Source organism: Lepisosteus oculatus, chromosome 4 (genome assembly GCF_040954835.1).
Source record: "Lepisosteus oculatus isolate fLepOcu1 chromosome 4, fLepOcu1.hap2, whole genome shotgun sequence".
In the NCBI taxonomy this organism is placed as follows: Eukaryota; Metazoa; Chordata; class Actinopteri; order Semionotiformes; family Lepisosteidae; genus Lepisosteus; species Lepisosteus oculatus.
In genome coordinates, this window is record NC_090699.1 from 30,807,987 (window position 1) to 30,823,897 (window position 15,911).

The following is a 15,911-nucleotide window of genomic DNA, read 5'->3' on the forward strand; positions in this document are numbered from 1 at the left end:
ACAAAACATATAGTTTGGCCAGGGGTGCCCAAACTTTTGCATTAAACTGTATATCATCCTTCAACTCACAACTGGCAGCCCCCTGAAGCTAAGCAGGTGTGAGGCTGGTCAGTACCTGGATAGGAGACCTCCTGGGAAAGCTAAGGTTGCTGCTTGAATAGATGTTCAAAAGATCACTTTGAGGCCTTTGTGTTTCCAAATGCCCCAGTATAGTGACACTATCCTGTAAAAAACCACCGTTCTTCAGATGAGTAAAACTGAGGTCATGCGTCTCTGTGTGGTCCTGGCCAAGTCATAGCCTTCTAATAATCCCAATCTATGAATTGGCTACGTTACTCTGTTCTCCTCCCCACTGACAGCTGATGAGTACTGGCACACTTTGCCTACAGTCGCATCATTGCTGGTGAAGGGGTGTACCCATTAACTTTAAAGCGCTTTTTAAATTTAAGGATTTATTTGATTATTAGTAAAGGATCAATAGCCACGAGTGGGAAAGACAGTATCAAGCACTCAAACATGAAATTTAAACTGCTTTTCAGCTAATACCTTAATTAAGAGGAGTTCTGAAATTCAGAAACTGGACAGGATTTATACCAGTTACTAATCCATTTAAACGTTTCAAGAAATGCATGAACATAACCACGGATATTGACAACACTAGCTCCCTAGCCAAATAACTCACGTGTTAGGGCAGACATGCACTTTGACCTTACTAAGGGTCCTAATTTTCCTCTGTCAAAAAGGAAAGTCTCATGAAACAGAAACTTTCTATCATGCAGTTTTCACGATTAATGTCAAGCAAGTAATGCGGGTGGCATAAATAGCTTTTTAAAAATATAATATAATTACGATTCTAATTAGACTTAATAAATCAACGCACATATCCGCCTGTTAGTTGCAGAATGTGATCAGGCAAAGTTTGAAACAGCTATGAAATGCAGGGGTCCTGTTCCACGTTGTCAGTGACAATGTTGATCGTCCTTTGCTTGGGTTTAACAAGAGTTTTTGTAAACGGAATCACTGTTTATTTAGATCACTTATAATGATGGATTGACGAGCTAAAACACGTTATTGTTCTTCGAACGTTTTTATCTTGAGGATGTCTCTGAAACACAGTATGTGTTTGCTGTCACGGGTTTCATTCCGAACAGTCTCTTTCCGTACCGCTGCTGGTGCGCTTGATCGCGGTTATAGTTTGTACCATGTACCGCTTCGCTGTGTTCGAGAGCCCGAGCCTCTCGGCTTCGTGCAGTGCAGAAGCGCCTCTTCTAGTAGCCCGGCCAGACCCCCTGATACATCTCTGTTTGTCCCTTTGAACATCAAAAGCGATTACAATGAAGACGGGTCTGTAGGAACCGAGCTCAGCCGGCCCCTTGATAAAAGTAAGATCTTCTCGCATCGTTTTATTTTTTGTTGTCTTTGTAAAGTTTTTTTTTTTAACAGATGCCACCACCACTGCCAAGTATATTACAGCTATATTCGAATCCAGTAGCTCTGCACTGGACTGAGACGTAGATATGTACGGGTGGTTACTATATGAAACGTTTTCCTATGGTGGTAATGTACCACCTGCTACAGGTAATGACCTGGGTTTTAAACCCAGATGTCTACTGTGACTCTGTCCTGAAAAACTCCATTGTAATTCAGAAATAATTTGCGTTTATAGTTTATACTCTTCTGGATTGGTACTGCTATTTTCATATGACTACATGTAAACATATAGGAAAACGTTTTTGTAGGATTCATTTTGTTTTTGTCTGTAGCAATATTATTAGGATCTATGCAGCTGAATTAATCTTCTTTTTTGACAGGTGAAGCACTAAAAGTGTTAAACAAATTCTACAAAAGGAAGGAGATACAGAGATTGGCAGCAGAAAATGGTTTGGATGGTGAGCATAATACCCTTTTTTCTTATAAACTTATCTGTTAAAGCAGCATCGGGTCTCAGGTATGCTGTTTTGCTGGTGTGCTGCTTGTTTTGCTAAATCATACTCCTTGCAGCTCATTTCTGTTTGTTGTTTAAACACGTGGGATGACTTGGAGACAAATGGGCACACAACAAACTCACTGGCAGGTAGCACATGTCGAATGGCAACTTTGTTATACAGAAAGGTAGGGATTCCTCCTCAGTGTAATGGGAGAATTGCTGAAAGCACGGCCTCTCCTGTAGTAACAGTAAGGCTATTTGTTGGCCCACTTTGAAATGTGCATTGCTGAACCCTGTTTCCGCTACTGGTCACACTGGCTGGGCTAAGTGGTGATACTGGCGATGTGATCTGTAATCACAGGTCTGGACAAACTTAAGATTTGCATTTTCAATTTAGCGAAGTGGTTCGTAAATGTACAGGAGAAAACTGGTTGCATAGCATGGAGGCATTAAGCTTTTAAATGTAAAAACAGATGAACAATCTACTTTAAAAAAACTTTGAAGGGGTAAGTGAAATTGACAACACTTTCTTCCACAGTATCTCTAGAAAATGCTGTCTACAAATGTTTGTAGCTACAGTTCTGTGTCTGAAACATCTTAAGTTTAAATGCCTAATATTACACAAGTTTTTGACTCAACTTCTTAATTGAAATGTAAAATTTAAATGCACTCCAAGGAAATGCATTAAAAGCTTTTTGTTTAAAGTTACGTTTTACTGAGTATGATTAAGGACAACATTTTTGCTTACATTAAGATGGGTAATGGTGGAATATTAGGATAAACAGTATACAGTATTACACAAGCTGTCATGGCCTCAACACAAATTTTCTCATAAGTCCTCTGAATTGTCTTACTGTACCACAGGACAACAGCTTTCAGCTGTAGGTGTGGATTGAAAAAACCTTTCTTTATTGGCTTTGCTCGGTACAAATAGATGGACACCTTTCGTTCTCTCACTGAAATAGAGACCTCAGAGGAATGGTGTCTTACTGTTCTTGGTAAAGGTGTTTATACAGATGTGCTGATAGCTTGGATCTTCAGAAGTTGTCTTTGGTATTGATCAGTGATCTCTAAAAATCCATCATGGCGGGATATATAACTGTGGAAGAAAGACCTGTAGAGTGAACTGTTCCTTCTGCCTGGCAGCTCGACTCTTCCATCAAGCCTTCATCAGCTTCAGGAAGTTTGTGATGGAGTCGGGAGCGATAGGTGCTGATTTGCACATCGTTCTGAATGACATTTGCTGCGGTGCAGGTGAGTTTATGGGCTTCTTTTCAAAACTTAACAAATGAGTCATGGGTCACGATTTGAAGAGGGGGGCATATCTGTGGAGGTTTTTTGTTTGTAGCACTTAGTTAAAATCCCAGTCACCAGCACCAGAAGTGAACACCCATCATTTCTTGGCCATGATTTCTTGATCCTCACTTTTGGTCCTGGGATGCTACAGTGTTGGAGGATTTTGTAGGGTACCCAGGCTGCTTATTGAGTTGAGACTTGCATACCATTTTAATTAAGTCCCAAAGACTTAAGAATGGGTTATCATTGAAGACTTGTGGAATTTGTGAAATGTGACGTCACTTAAATTTGTTCAAAGCTTGTGTCTGCCGCTTTTGAATGTGAGTGGAGACTTGTCCTGCTACATTTGTCTTATTAAAGAATACAGTCAAAACAAGAGGTATACTTATGAAATATCAGTTTTATGTACTGTATCTTTCAACAGGACACACAGATGATCTTTACCCCTACTTCATGAGACACGCCAAACAAATCTTTCCCATGCTTGACTGCATGGATGACCTGCGAAAGATCAGTGATTTACGAGTGCCAGCGAAATGGTAGGTATAGTAATTTGCACTTTGCCAGTAGTAAAAATCCATGCCATTACACTATCACTTCAGATTGAAATTAATCTACTTGTGATTTCACAAAATATTTGACAAGTTTTATCACTTCCTGTGGAAGCACAACAGAAGGCTGGTAGTCATGTGGCTTAAATGAAGCAAACTAACAAGTTGCTCAAAGTCTTAAAAATGCATGCTGAAGCACCATGGCTAGCTGTTTGCTTCGCCTACTTACTAAAAAGGTTAACAGCTTCAGAACATTGTAATAGGTGCAAAATGTACATTTTTGGTTAGCCTGTTTATATGCTGGGCATCAGGATTAACTTAACACATTATTTATGCACATATCTTCGTAGAAAAATAAAGTATACAGATTTTGGATGCAGTTTAAATGATCGTTCATGACTCACCATGATACTCTCGAGTGACTGTGACTGTTCCTTTAGCACTGATCAGTTCATTAGGGAGACAGCTGATTGAGCGCAGGTGATGAGGTAATTTAACCTTAGAAATGTCCGATGTGGTGAAAATAAAGAAAAATGCAAAGACACCAATATGGTCTGCTTAGAAAGAGCAGTGAGCAGATATGCACTGAGTTCACAGCCAGCAGTTCCTAACCTGGCAGACTGTTAAAGTCAAACGGTCTGCTTTGATGTGCGCTGCTTTGATCAAGTCCTCTCTTGCTGCCCTTCCTGCAGGGCTCCCCCTGATCTGACATAATTCTGGCAGGAAACACACGGTCTCATGTTGTTGGCCTTATGCCTTTCTGACGAGACGAGAAATGGGACAGTTATGCCAAGGATGCACTGCTTGCCAGACTTGATCCTGTTTATGGGATGAGTTGGGAAGACATGACATCTGGGGTTCAGAGACCCGTGAGCACTGGTGCTGAATCTCACATTGTTAGTTAGCATAACAATGTTACCTTTATCACGAAAGTTCAAGTTGCCAGAGCAGCAAAAGCTAGTTTTTCCAAAGATCACTTTGTTCATTTGTAGCAATTGTACTGAGCATCAAAACTAATTATCTCTTATATTTCTCTGAAACTAAATTACCACCCTAGACACTGGGTACTATACACATCTGGCCTTGAGATAAGTTATATTGATAGAAAACTGTGCCGATTATTGGCTTAAGCGGGGATTAGCCAGGATAAATTGACAGCTGTGCTCTCTGATGTGGCCTGGCACTCACTCACTGTAGGTACCCAGAAGCCAGAGCCATCCAGAGGAAGATTATCTTTCACGCGGGTCCCACCAACAGTGGGAAGACCCATCATGCCATCCAGCGATACCTGGAAGCCAAGTCTGGCGTCTACTGTGGGCCACTGAAGCTGCTGGCTCACGAGATCTTCGAGAAGAGCAACAGTGCGGTCAGTGGGACTCGCCGGCGTGGCTTCCTATGAAAGAGCCCCTTGGTCGCTCGCAGCGGAAGACGGTTCCCGCCGGGGGCAGGCTGTGCCGCTCTTTACGCCCGTGTTCTGTGCTCCAGGGTGTGCCGTGTGACTTGGTGACGGGAGAAGAGAGGACCTTCATGGACCCGGAGGGCAGGCAGTCGGGCCACGTCGCCTGCACCATTGAAATGTGCAGCGTCAACATGCCGTGTCAGTTCTGTTCTCCTTTTCTTCCAGACTGTCTTATTACGAGTAGCAGCCGCTGTCGGCGTTCGTTAGTGTCCTTACAGTCCTGTACGTTTCCCGGTAATCCAAGCCATGATAGTTACAGCCCTTTGGCTGTGACCAGACTGTCAGTTTCCCCAGGACTGAATAAGAGGGGAAAAGACTGACATACAATATCTCTTGATAACAAACACCTGATTGAATTATTTCCTTAGCGCCCATTGCTTACTGGGATAGGCTGTGGTTCCCCTAAACCCTGTATTGAATGAAGCGGTGAGAAAATGGATGGATGAATGATTTAAATGTCATCAAGACTACTGCAGGGCTTAAACTCCTGTACATGACTTGAAAAACTCAATTTTTTAGTACTTTAGGTACTTTTTTAAATGTTAGTCAGATGGCTTTAAGTAACTATTTTATCTAAGATTAATGCATACGGTATCAGTATATTCTTGAAAGTAAATCTCAGGTTGTAACGCCATCAAAGTTTCAATTGATTTCGATTCACAGTAGAGCTGCAGTGTTATAATGTACTGTTCTGCTTGGCTTCAGACAGATTTATATAACAGGGTGTATTGCTTAACAGTAATATAAATTTAATTTTTTTCCTCACAGATGAGGTTGCAGTCATTGATGAAATCCAGATGATCAGGGATCCATCGAGAGGATGGGCCTGGACTAGAGCTCTGCTAGGTCAGCCACCATCTCCACACAGGAGGCTCATACAGTTGTCTGCATGACGTTGCGTTGTGTTGTGAAGACGTATGACAGTTCTTGTTTCAGACTGCTTGAGATAAAAGGCATCTGCAACATTTCACACAGCAAACAATAGATCTTCATGCTGATTGTCATTCACTAAACTTTGTATAGGCCAGGCTTTTTATCTTTTTTTCAGAACAGTAAAAAATGTTTTTAATAAAACCTGAGAAAAGCATGAAAAAGAACATTAAAGCTCATTCTAAAGAGTTGAATTGAAAGCTTTATAGTACTGTAGCTCCTCAGATTTTGTTGAAGATCAGGTTCAAGAAAAAATGTATATAAGCCTTGCGTTACACCTTTTATCTTAAGCCGTGGGTCATCTTAAAGATTTGACATTTGGTTTTTGCTGCTGTGAAGTTAATATTTAACAGGCTTTACACAGGTTTAAGTGAACCTCCTAAAAAATCTCTCTGCAAACTTTCTTTTGCTATGTGTGTCAACAGGCTTGTGTGCTGAAGAAATCCATGTTTGTGGTGAGGCTGCGGCTGTTAACTTTGTCACAGAGCTGATGTACACTACAGGAGAGGAAGTAGAGGTGAGTTAAAAGCTGAACCGTGGTTCAGGTTCACCGCTCTAATGAAGATCTTGCTTTCAAGCGTTTTGAAAACAGTCACAACCTTTGAGACGGGCTTGAGTTACACTATTTGAGTTATTCAACCTTCTTTTTCTTCTTCTTCGCATTTTCCCCACTTATGTGGGGTCTGCTTGTTTGCACTGATTTGTTTACGTGAGTGTTTTTCGCACCCCTTCATTCATGACATGGTCTAGTCTTGTCAAGTCAAGGGTCCATCGCAGCATCTTCATTTCCATCGTATGGAGTGCCTGTTCATGTTTCTTTGTCGTTGGCCAGCATTCAGTTCCGTATAGAACCACTGGTCTGACCACTGAGCGGTTGACTTTGGATTTTAGGCACAAAGGGATCTTCTTGTCGCATAGTACTCCAGTGACCTGCCGCCATATCATCCAAGCAGCGCTGACTCACGTCTTGGTGTCTTGAAGGGTAGTGCAGTCGGAGTTGACACATGAGCCTAGGTACTTGAACTGTGTCACTTTGTTCAGTTGGACCCCACCAGCTGCGATTGTGCCATCGGTTTGATCATCGCATTCCAGGTACTCTTGGTCTTCTTGGTGTTCAATTTCATCCCGAATCGTTCAAGGCGTGTCTTCCACTCCTGTATATGCTGTTCGAGGCCATGTCGTGTTTCACTTGCTATCATAACATCGTCAGCATACAATATCGTCCATGGATGCCTCGTTTGGATATCTTTGGTCACTGTATCCATGCAAAGTATGAATAGCAGAGGAGACAAGGCTGAGCCTTGGTGGACGCCAACATTGATCGGGAAGGTGTCTGAGGTTTCAGCTGCGCAATGTACTGAGCTAGTGGCCTTTTGGTACAGGAGCTTTGTCCAGCTGACATAGGCTTCTGGGACGTGGTTCTGTCGCAGCGCCAGCCAGATGAGATCGTGCGGTACCCTGTCGAATGCCTTTTCCAGGTTGAGAAATGCCATGTGGATCGTTTTCCCTCTTCTCGTGGTGCCTTTCCCTCAGTAGGCGGGCTGCCTGTATGGCGTCTGTTGTTCCGCAGTTTTTCACAAAGCCGCATTGGTTTGGCGAGATATTGATGATGGTTCTTAGTTGTGTGTCCAGCACACACTCGAAAATCCATTATATGGCACAGCAGCCAGATCGGCCTGTAGCGAAATATTGTTAAAACATTTCCTTATTTGTGAATAAAAACACTTCAAGAATAAGTGTAAAGTTTATTTCAGAGAAGAACAGAACAAAATTGTAGAGACAAATGCAAGGCTGCCTTACAAGGTCAATTCTCTTAACATCTGTAACAGATCGTTAAAATAATCCACATGAGCACCCATTCGGAGAAGGGTATTGGTTTACAGTATATTGTGCTTATTCTGAAGGTGCGAAACTACAAGAGGCTGACTCCTATTACATTGCTGGATCACGCCTTGGAGTCCCTGGAAAACCTGCGGCCTGGGGACTGCATCGTGTGCTTCAGCAAGAACGATATCTACTCCATCAGCAGGCAGATTGAGGCTCGGGGCCTGGAGTGTGCAGTAATCTATGGCAGTCTTCCTCCCGGTGAGTGTCTCTGACAGAGTCAGCTAGGCTTCTGTACTGCTGATAGCAGTGTGAGTGCTCAAGCACGGTGCTGTGAACTAATCCTTAAGATCCAGGGCAGCTCTCTATCAATCGTAAGGTTAAATTCCAACAGACATGATTTTTCTCCCAGTATCTCAGCACTTTGGTTTGTTATATAGTTAAATGTGAAGTGCTGTGGTTTATTGTGTACCCCTAAATAGCTGGATGTGTAAACTCCCATCCATACAGCTCGGGAGAGGTTCTAAGCTTTGAAACACTCGAGCAAGCACAACTTTATTGACAAGCTCCTGAGAAACATGTACAGATCGAGGGACTTGGAAACTCTGTTCATCGGATGCAATTTAAACAACAGCGAAAAGATTATCTTTCGTGTAACTGTTTTAAGAATTGAGTAGCTTTAACTATCTGATTGCTTTTTTGGAACAGGCACCAAATTGGCTCAAGCAAAGAAATTCAATGATCCTGATGACCCCTGCAAAATTCTTGTTGCTACAGACGCAATAGGAATGGGACTAAACCTGTGAGTGTTTGACAACATTTAGGTTGACAGTAAAACCTATTGGAATTTGCCTCTTGACATCCTGTTGAAAGATCTAGTTTGGAGTCTGGGATGAACACTGTAGCTTATAGGTTGCTACAGGATGTACCACGCATTTTGCTAAGAACTACCAGGGTTGGGTGGGCCAATCTTGGCTTATCTCCCTCCAGTGAACATTGATGCCTTCTGTGAATTTTGGATCTGCTCAGTGATGGCTGTGGCACAAAATGCCTGCTGTTTGCATATGTGCCTTACAGTCCCGAAAGAAATGGGGGGGGGGTTGATGACACACAGGATGGCATGACTGGGTTGAATTGGATTGTAAAAAACGAATGGCCGCTGTCAACAAATCTGCACCTAAAATGTAAGACATACTGGGTGTCTCAGCTCTGATCAGTGTTGCTCGTCTCACCAAGGAGCATAAAGCGCATCATCTTCAGTTCACTGATGAAGCCCTCGGTCAACGAGAAGGGAGAGAAGGAGATGGACACCATCAGCACCTCCCAGGCGCTGCAGATCGCAGGCCGCGCGGGCCGCTTCAGCTCCGTCTTCAAAGAGGGCGAGGTGACCACCATGCACCGCGATGACCTGCTCGTGCTGAAGGAGATACTGGGACGCGCTGTGGACCCCATTGAGGTGAGTGGGCGCAGCAGATGGCTCCAAGGGTACAACCTCCAATGAATCCATAGTAGTGCACGTGATATGAAAAACAAATTTGCTTAATTTGGCAGCTGGAGCTGTGGGTTCAGCATTATCCTTGTCTGTGCACTATTTGATGCTTATGTCCATTATGAAATTAAAATAGAAAATAAAGGTTTAAATTTTGATAGCATTTTAAAAAATTCAAGCTTTTGGCGCAGTCCTTCATCAAGATGTGGAAAGTTTGCATATGACATTTTTTGTAACCTGGTGACATACACAATATCAAATTTGGCATCTCTGCCCTGTTCAAAAACTATTCTTTTTACATCTAGGGACAAAGACTGCAAATAACGTTCTTTGTGTTCATTCATGTGAATCTTACCACTTTCATTAAAACACACCCTTTGGCTGCCCTTTTTGTTTTGTATCGTTTGTTTTTGCTTGAATAGCCTTTTTAAAATGCTTTGCAATTACTCCTGTTCATGTCTTTTCCCAGACAGCGGGACTCCATCCCACAGCAGAGCAGATTGAAATGTTTGCTTACCACCTTCCTGAAGCTACCTTGTCAAATCTGATCGTAAGTGCAGAATGTGATTTCCGTAATATAAATAGCAGGCTAGCGATTTATATAGCCTTTGGTATAAATCATCCGCAGCATGTCAAGTACAGTCTCAATGAAAAGATAATAAATAAAGATATGGAATTCTAAGCTTTCCTGGGTGCCGAACAGATTTTTTTGTTTTTCGCAGGATATTTTTGTCAGCCTCTCTCAAGTGGATGGGATGTACTTTGTTTGCAACATCGATGACTTTAAGTTCCTGGCCGACATGATCCAGCACATTCCTCTGAACCTGCGGTCTCGCTATGTCTTCTGCACTGCGCCCATCAACAAGAAGCAGCCTTTTGTCTGCACCTCCTTTCTAAAAGTACGTTCCTCTCAACCCTCGGAAGCCGAAAGGGGATTTACCTTCTCTAAATGGTTTTGGCTTTTTGGACTGACAGCACAGTGGCTGCAGCCGTGCTGATCGCGAGGCCTTGGTCGTGGATTGGGGATGAGTGTCTTTAGGCATCTGGGCTTGAACATGCTGTGCTTCAGTGCACCCTGGCTTACTGCTTGACAGCATTAAATATTTGTCATTATATTATATTCCTGTTTTTGTTTTTGGAGCATTGCCTTGCTGTGGAGCATATTGGTGGTGTTTTATGGCAGGCGAGCAGCTCAGACCCCTGTGGGCAATGTCCTGCAGAGGTACAGTATGTTTTCAGAATTACTGAGAGGAAAGTTGCACTGTTTGTTCCTGTGAAATCCCATTAAGCCTGCGTAAGAAGCTATTTCCTTTTAGCTTTTCCCCATGTTCCTCCTTGTTTCAGTGCAGTGTATTGCCCTTTGCTTCCAGTTTGCCAGGCAGTTCAGCAGAGATGAGCCTCTGACCTTCAGCTGGGTGTGCGGACACATCAGCTGGCCTCTGGCTCCCCCCAGGAACATCAAAGATCTGATACACCTGGAGGCTGTTCACGATGTGCTGGACCTGTACCTCTGGCTAAGGTAGCTTGGGTTTGAGGTTGTGACGTTCAGGTAGATTCTGTGCATACCAATCAATAATTTCCCTTAATTACGTCTTCTGTGCCAGGAGCGTATTGGAATGTTTTTTTCTTTTTATGGGATGATATTTTGACAGTATTCAGTCTCGTTCAGTACAAGCGAACGAGATCATTTCTTGATGATGGGTGTGATGAGTACATGGTGTTTGCAGGGGCTTCTTCCTGTTGCTTTGGTTTCTTGCCACAGCACAAAAATATCCTGGCAGGTTAATTGGCTTCTTGGAAAATTGGCCCTGGAGTGAGTGTGTGCGCATCTGTGTTTCTGTCTGCCTGCCCTGTGATGAACTGCAGTCCTGTCAAGGTCGTACTTTGCCAGGATAGACTGTGGCTCCCTCATGCTCCTGTATTAGATATAGCAGATAGAAAATGGATAGATAATGTTTGCAGACATTCTGGCTGGCACAGTCATATGTAATTTAAAATCTGTTTGATAGTCGATCAATTATACTGTGTAACAGATCGTCTCATGACCGATGGACAATGCTGGAAGCTGGGTTCTTATGGCAAACAGTGATCTACTGTATTGCAAACAGCCTCCTTCTCATTACTGATCCTTCCGTTCTATTGGGACTTAGGGTCTGAGCCTGTGTCTCATGTGACTCTTCCTCAGCTATCGCTTCATGGACATGTTTCCTGATGCCAGCCTTGTCCGGGACATTCAGAAGGAGCTGGACAACATCATTCAGATTGGCGTGCGGAACATCACGCGCCTGATCCGCGCCTCCGAGGCCAGCGCCTTCCCCTCCTCCTCCTCCTCCTCCGGTGCTCTGTCTGGCCCGGACGAAGCCGCTCCCCTCCTCAGCCCATTCTCCACGGACAGGAAGGCAAGTTACCAGGAGCTTTGGAGAGCCAGAGCGCAGAAGCCCATCCAGAGGAGGGTGCGGAGCTCCAAAATCCTGGGTTTTCGGGTGGAGGACGGGCAGAAGGGGCTGAAGGATTCGCTGAGCTCTCGCCTCATTCAGGAGGGCCTTCTCACCCCCGACCTCCTGGAGCAGCTGCAGAGGGAGTGGTCGAGCGGGCAGCCCCCTCGCAGGGCGGACTCGGGGAGTGAGTCTGGGAATGACAGCAAGCCAAGTGCCCGAGGGAAGAAAAAGAAGTAACCTCTCCCGTATGGATTTTATTAGGTTACTGTGTTTATTGAATACTGAACTCATTAATGAGGGTTTTATTTTTGGAATAACATTGGTAAAAGAAACATTATGCAACATGTCATGAGTAGGGCTAATAAACGGCAGCAAACCGATTTATTGTGCATTGCTAATTTTTGTTGGCAGCACTATGAAGTGATTCTTTTTTAGATCGGTTACTGATTACAGGCTGGATGAAACATCGAAAAATACATACAAGTGGAAGTGGACTGGATCATTATACTGTATTCTCTGCACCACTTGGGAAAAATTAAAAAATCCAAATCCAGAAAGTGAAAGTATTTGGCTTCATTATACCAGTGCTTTGGTCTCGTATGTACCTGTACAGGAGAAAAGTTCCTGGGTAAGTTCTTACAATCAAAAAGGGAGAGGAATTGATTTCTTGCTGACAATAAAGAGACCCAGGCGGACAGCCGTGTATCAGTCAGAGAATAGTGGTTACAAGAGAACGTATCTTCTGTTGCCTTAAACACAGCAGGCCCAATGCCACAGTTGATGTGGAAGGTTGCCATGGATATCGCTGGGGTGTTTTCTGCTCGGAAGAACCAGGCTCTGGTAGTGGGTGTTTTCCCATTTTGCTTTCGACTATATTGTTGCCTTTTAAAGGTTGTTGGTGCTCTGGATTCAAGTTCATAGTCCATGAACATTCACTCTCTCTCTCTTTCCTAGCGTTAATCCCCCATCAGCAGGGTCCGCTTGTCGGCACGCCCGTCTCCATTTGGTGGTTTGAACCAAATCTTTGAGCTGACGTTGCCATTAACTCCGACCGAGAATACTCCAACCTGCCGTCGGAGGTGGGGGGAGGGAGGAGAACAAAGTAATGTAGCCACTTCATAGAGATTATTAGGAGGCATGGGAAATTTTCCCTAGGACACGGGGTTACACTCCTAGTCTTTTCAAGAAACACCCTGGGATTTTAAATGACCACAGAGAGTCAGGACCTCAGTTTTACGTCTCATCCGAAGGACGGTGCTTATTTACAGCATAGTGTCCCCGTCACTGTACTAGGGCATTAGGACCCACCTGGACCACAGGGTGAGCACCCCCTGCTGGCCCCACTTACACCTCTTCCAGCAGCAACCTTAGTTTTCCCAGGAGGTCTCATATCCAGGTACTGACCAGGCTCACACCTGCTGAGCTTCAGTGGATTGCCAGTTGTGAGTTTTAGGGTGATATGCCTGCTAGATTCCATGACCATTCACTAAAATACCTAAATGAATTTTTCCATGCAGTTTTTGTCTTAATGAACCACGCTTTCAGGAACATACCTAATCATGATTGCTTATCTGACCAACACATGTGTAAGTCAGTTGCTGTCTGACTTCATTTATCAGTGTATGGAAAATGGGTATTTTATAGTAATTTGTCTCTGCTAAAGTTTATTGGACCGTGTCTGTCTTCACAATCATGGGATGCTTGATATTATTTGCCTCCCTATTTTTACAGTTTTACTTTTTTAGGTTGTTGTTATTTTTCTGTGGGTAGATTACACTGTTATACTGCAAATAGTATATGACTTTCTGAGATGTGTTGCTATTCTTACTCACTTAAATAAACGTTATGATAATAAAAAAAATAGCTGTAAGGCTTCGTTTTACAAGGATGCTGTTTGTTTTAAAAACTGCATTTCACTTCCTTTAGCTTTTTATGTGTACTGAATGAATAATGCATTTAAAAAGAAGCAAGTATTTATTGATCAAATCTATATTTTAAAAATAAAATTAATGTGCTTTGACAACATAAAATTAACAGTTTTAATATCCCTTTATTCTTAGAGCTGTTTTGCTTTCTGGAGCCGATAGCAGAAATAGCTTGGGTGTCAGTCATGCTCTTATTAACTGCAGATGGCCCTCTCTGAGGGGCAGTGTTGACAGTTAACTAGCAGAAAAGCAGAAGGTAAATGTATTCGTTTATTTGCTTGTTTCTGCCTTGAACGGGTACAACAGGTGTCCTGTTGGAATATTTTGCCTACTGAAAGTTGACAGTGTAGACTGTAGCAAGTGAGCTTCTTGCTCAGGTGCTGCACATTCTGAGTGAATTCCGTCTCCCTCTGCTCCTGCTTCTCTGTGTTCCTGATGCTTTCTCCTTTGTATATGGGATCACTGGTAAGAGGCTGCATGGTTCGGTTGGTGTTTGTACTTGATGCATTGAACTGTCGTCCATTTGCATGAACCGCGCAAAGTCTCTGGACTGTCCAGCAAAGTCTTCCTTCAGTAGATCTTCGGTTCCTGAAAACAGGTGTGCAGCATGCTTTTACTCTTGCCTTGGTCTAGCTTTTTTGTGTGGGGGTAGGCGGGTAAAATTAAGGCTCATGCTATTATCCCGCCCCAATGACAAAACACATTTAAAATTAAACCTTGTAGCAATTGGTGCTTGATTCATGAATACATTGGTAGACAAAGATTTCTTCAATCTGTATACAGTGAGTTTGGACTGGTCCTCTTTTTCTCATTAAGACCTTGAGCCTAATTCTGAAAAATGTTAGTATCTTGGCAACCCAGACTGACTTATTGTGCTCTGCTGGCAGCAGATCAACAATTATTTTACATCAACAGGCTGGCCTGCCATCAGGGATTTTAAAAAGTCTTGAGGTGTATACTGAACACTTTTTTTAGTGCAGCATTTAATTAAAAAACACACATAATTGCACTCAGTGATCAAGTGAGTAAGTAATCAACATATTAGTCACCAACTAATTATTACATATGCATTAAGACTGAGGTACGCAGACGTGCATGCCCATTTTTTAATACTTAAATTCATGATGTGTTAAGATGTTTATCATAACACAATCTAAAACAGATTTTATGAACACTTGATTTTAATTATAAAAAAGAAAAACACATTTGATAATGGCCTAGACTGAGTTGTAGTATTATAAGACATGATCGGTTACAAAGTCCAGAGTGAAAAGTTCAGCTTTAATTAGCTGAGCGTTGGCATAGAAACCTTTTTTCAGTCAGTGGAAATATTCAGACTTGTTCAGTGCATTTCTGAAGTGAGGGTTCGGGGATCTTAAAACTTATTCTGACGAGAAGGTTTGTTAACTGTAATACGTAGAACTACCACTATGAAAAAGTTTTCTTTTTTACATGCAATCCTCCACACAATATTGTCATTTAGCGGCTCCTATTATAAAGTCAAGGATAATTTAAATAATCAGTTTTTTATGTCGTTGATACTATTAATCTTTTACCTTTTGCTTTTATCTTCACCCATCTTGTTTCTCTGTAGAATGCAGACTTCAGTTCCCAGAGTTTAGTTGGAGCTGTATTGTGTTCTAATGGTTTATCACTGTATTCTGGGCTCCCGAGTGAAGGTGGGTTTTCTCTAACAATGAGTTGTTAAGATAAGATAAATGGTTTTGTATTGTCTGTGACTCATAGCTTCAGGAAGACAGGTCTAGTTAAACTTTAACACTAAGGAATGCAGTTTCAGGGTTAGGATGGCTAATGTAGCTCAGGTGGGTAGCTGCATCAGCATGCGTAGGTTGCAAAGGATGGCTAATGATGGCTAAATGCAATTGCTAATTGCAAGTGTACATGTTGAGTAGACCTTCATTTTCATCACACAGTTTTTAGGTTTCATGGTTGCAACGTAAAAACAAAATTAATGTGAAATAAAGCTTCGTCATATGTTCCATACTTTTCACTCTCCGGATATTCTATTATAAATCCCAAAAAAGACTGAATGATTTTTCTGGTTTCTGAGA

At 42.6% G+C, this 15,911-nt stretch overlaps 1 protein-coding gene across 1 annotated transcript; it reads left to right on the forward strand.

Annotated features, from left to right (window-relative positions):
* Positions 1 to 924: 924 nt before the first annotated feature.
* On the forward strand, positions 925 to 12,471 carry supv3l1 (SUV3-like helicase). The gene is made up of 15 exons (XM_015347071.2): positions 925 to 1,382; positions 1,812 to 1,889; positions 3,074 to 3,181; positions 3,648 to 3,762; positions 4,972 to 5,140; positions 5,260 to 5,371; positions 6,002 to 6,079; positions 6,589 to 6,680; positions 8,068 to 8,248; positions 8,696 to 8,789; positions 9,224 to 9,443; positions 9,946 to 10,026; positions 10,199 to 10,375; positions 10,847 to 10,995; positions 11,662 to 12,471. Exons 1-15 carry the CDS (start codon positions 1,100 to 1,102, stop codon positions 12,149 to 12,151), a joined length of 2,427 nt encoding a protein of 808 aa, XP_015202557.2. The 5' UTR covers positions 925 to 1,099; the 3' UTR covers positions 12,152 to 12,471.
* The last annotated feature ends 3,440 nt before the right edge of the window (positions 12,472 to 15,911 follow it).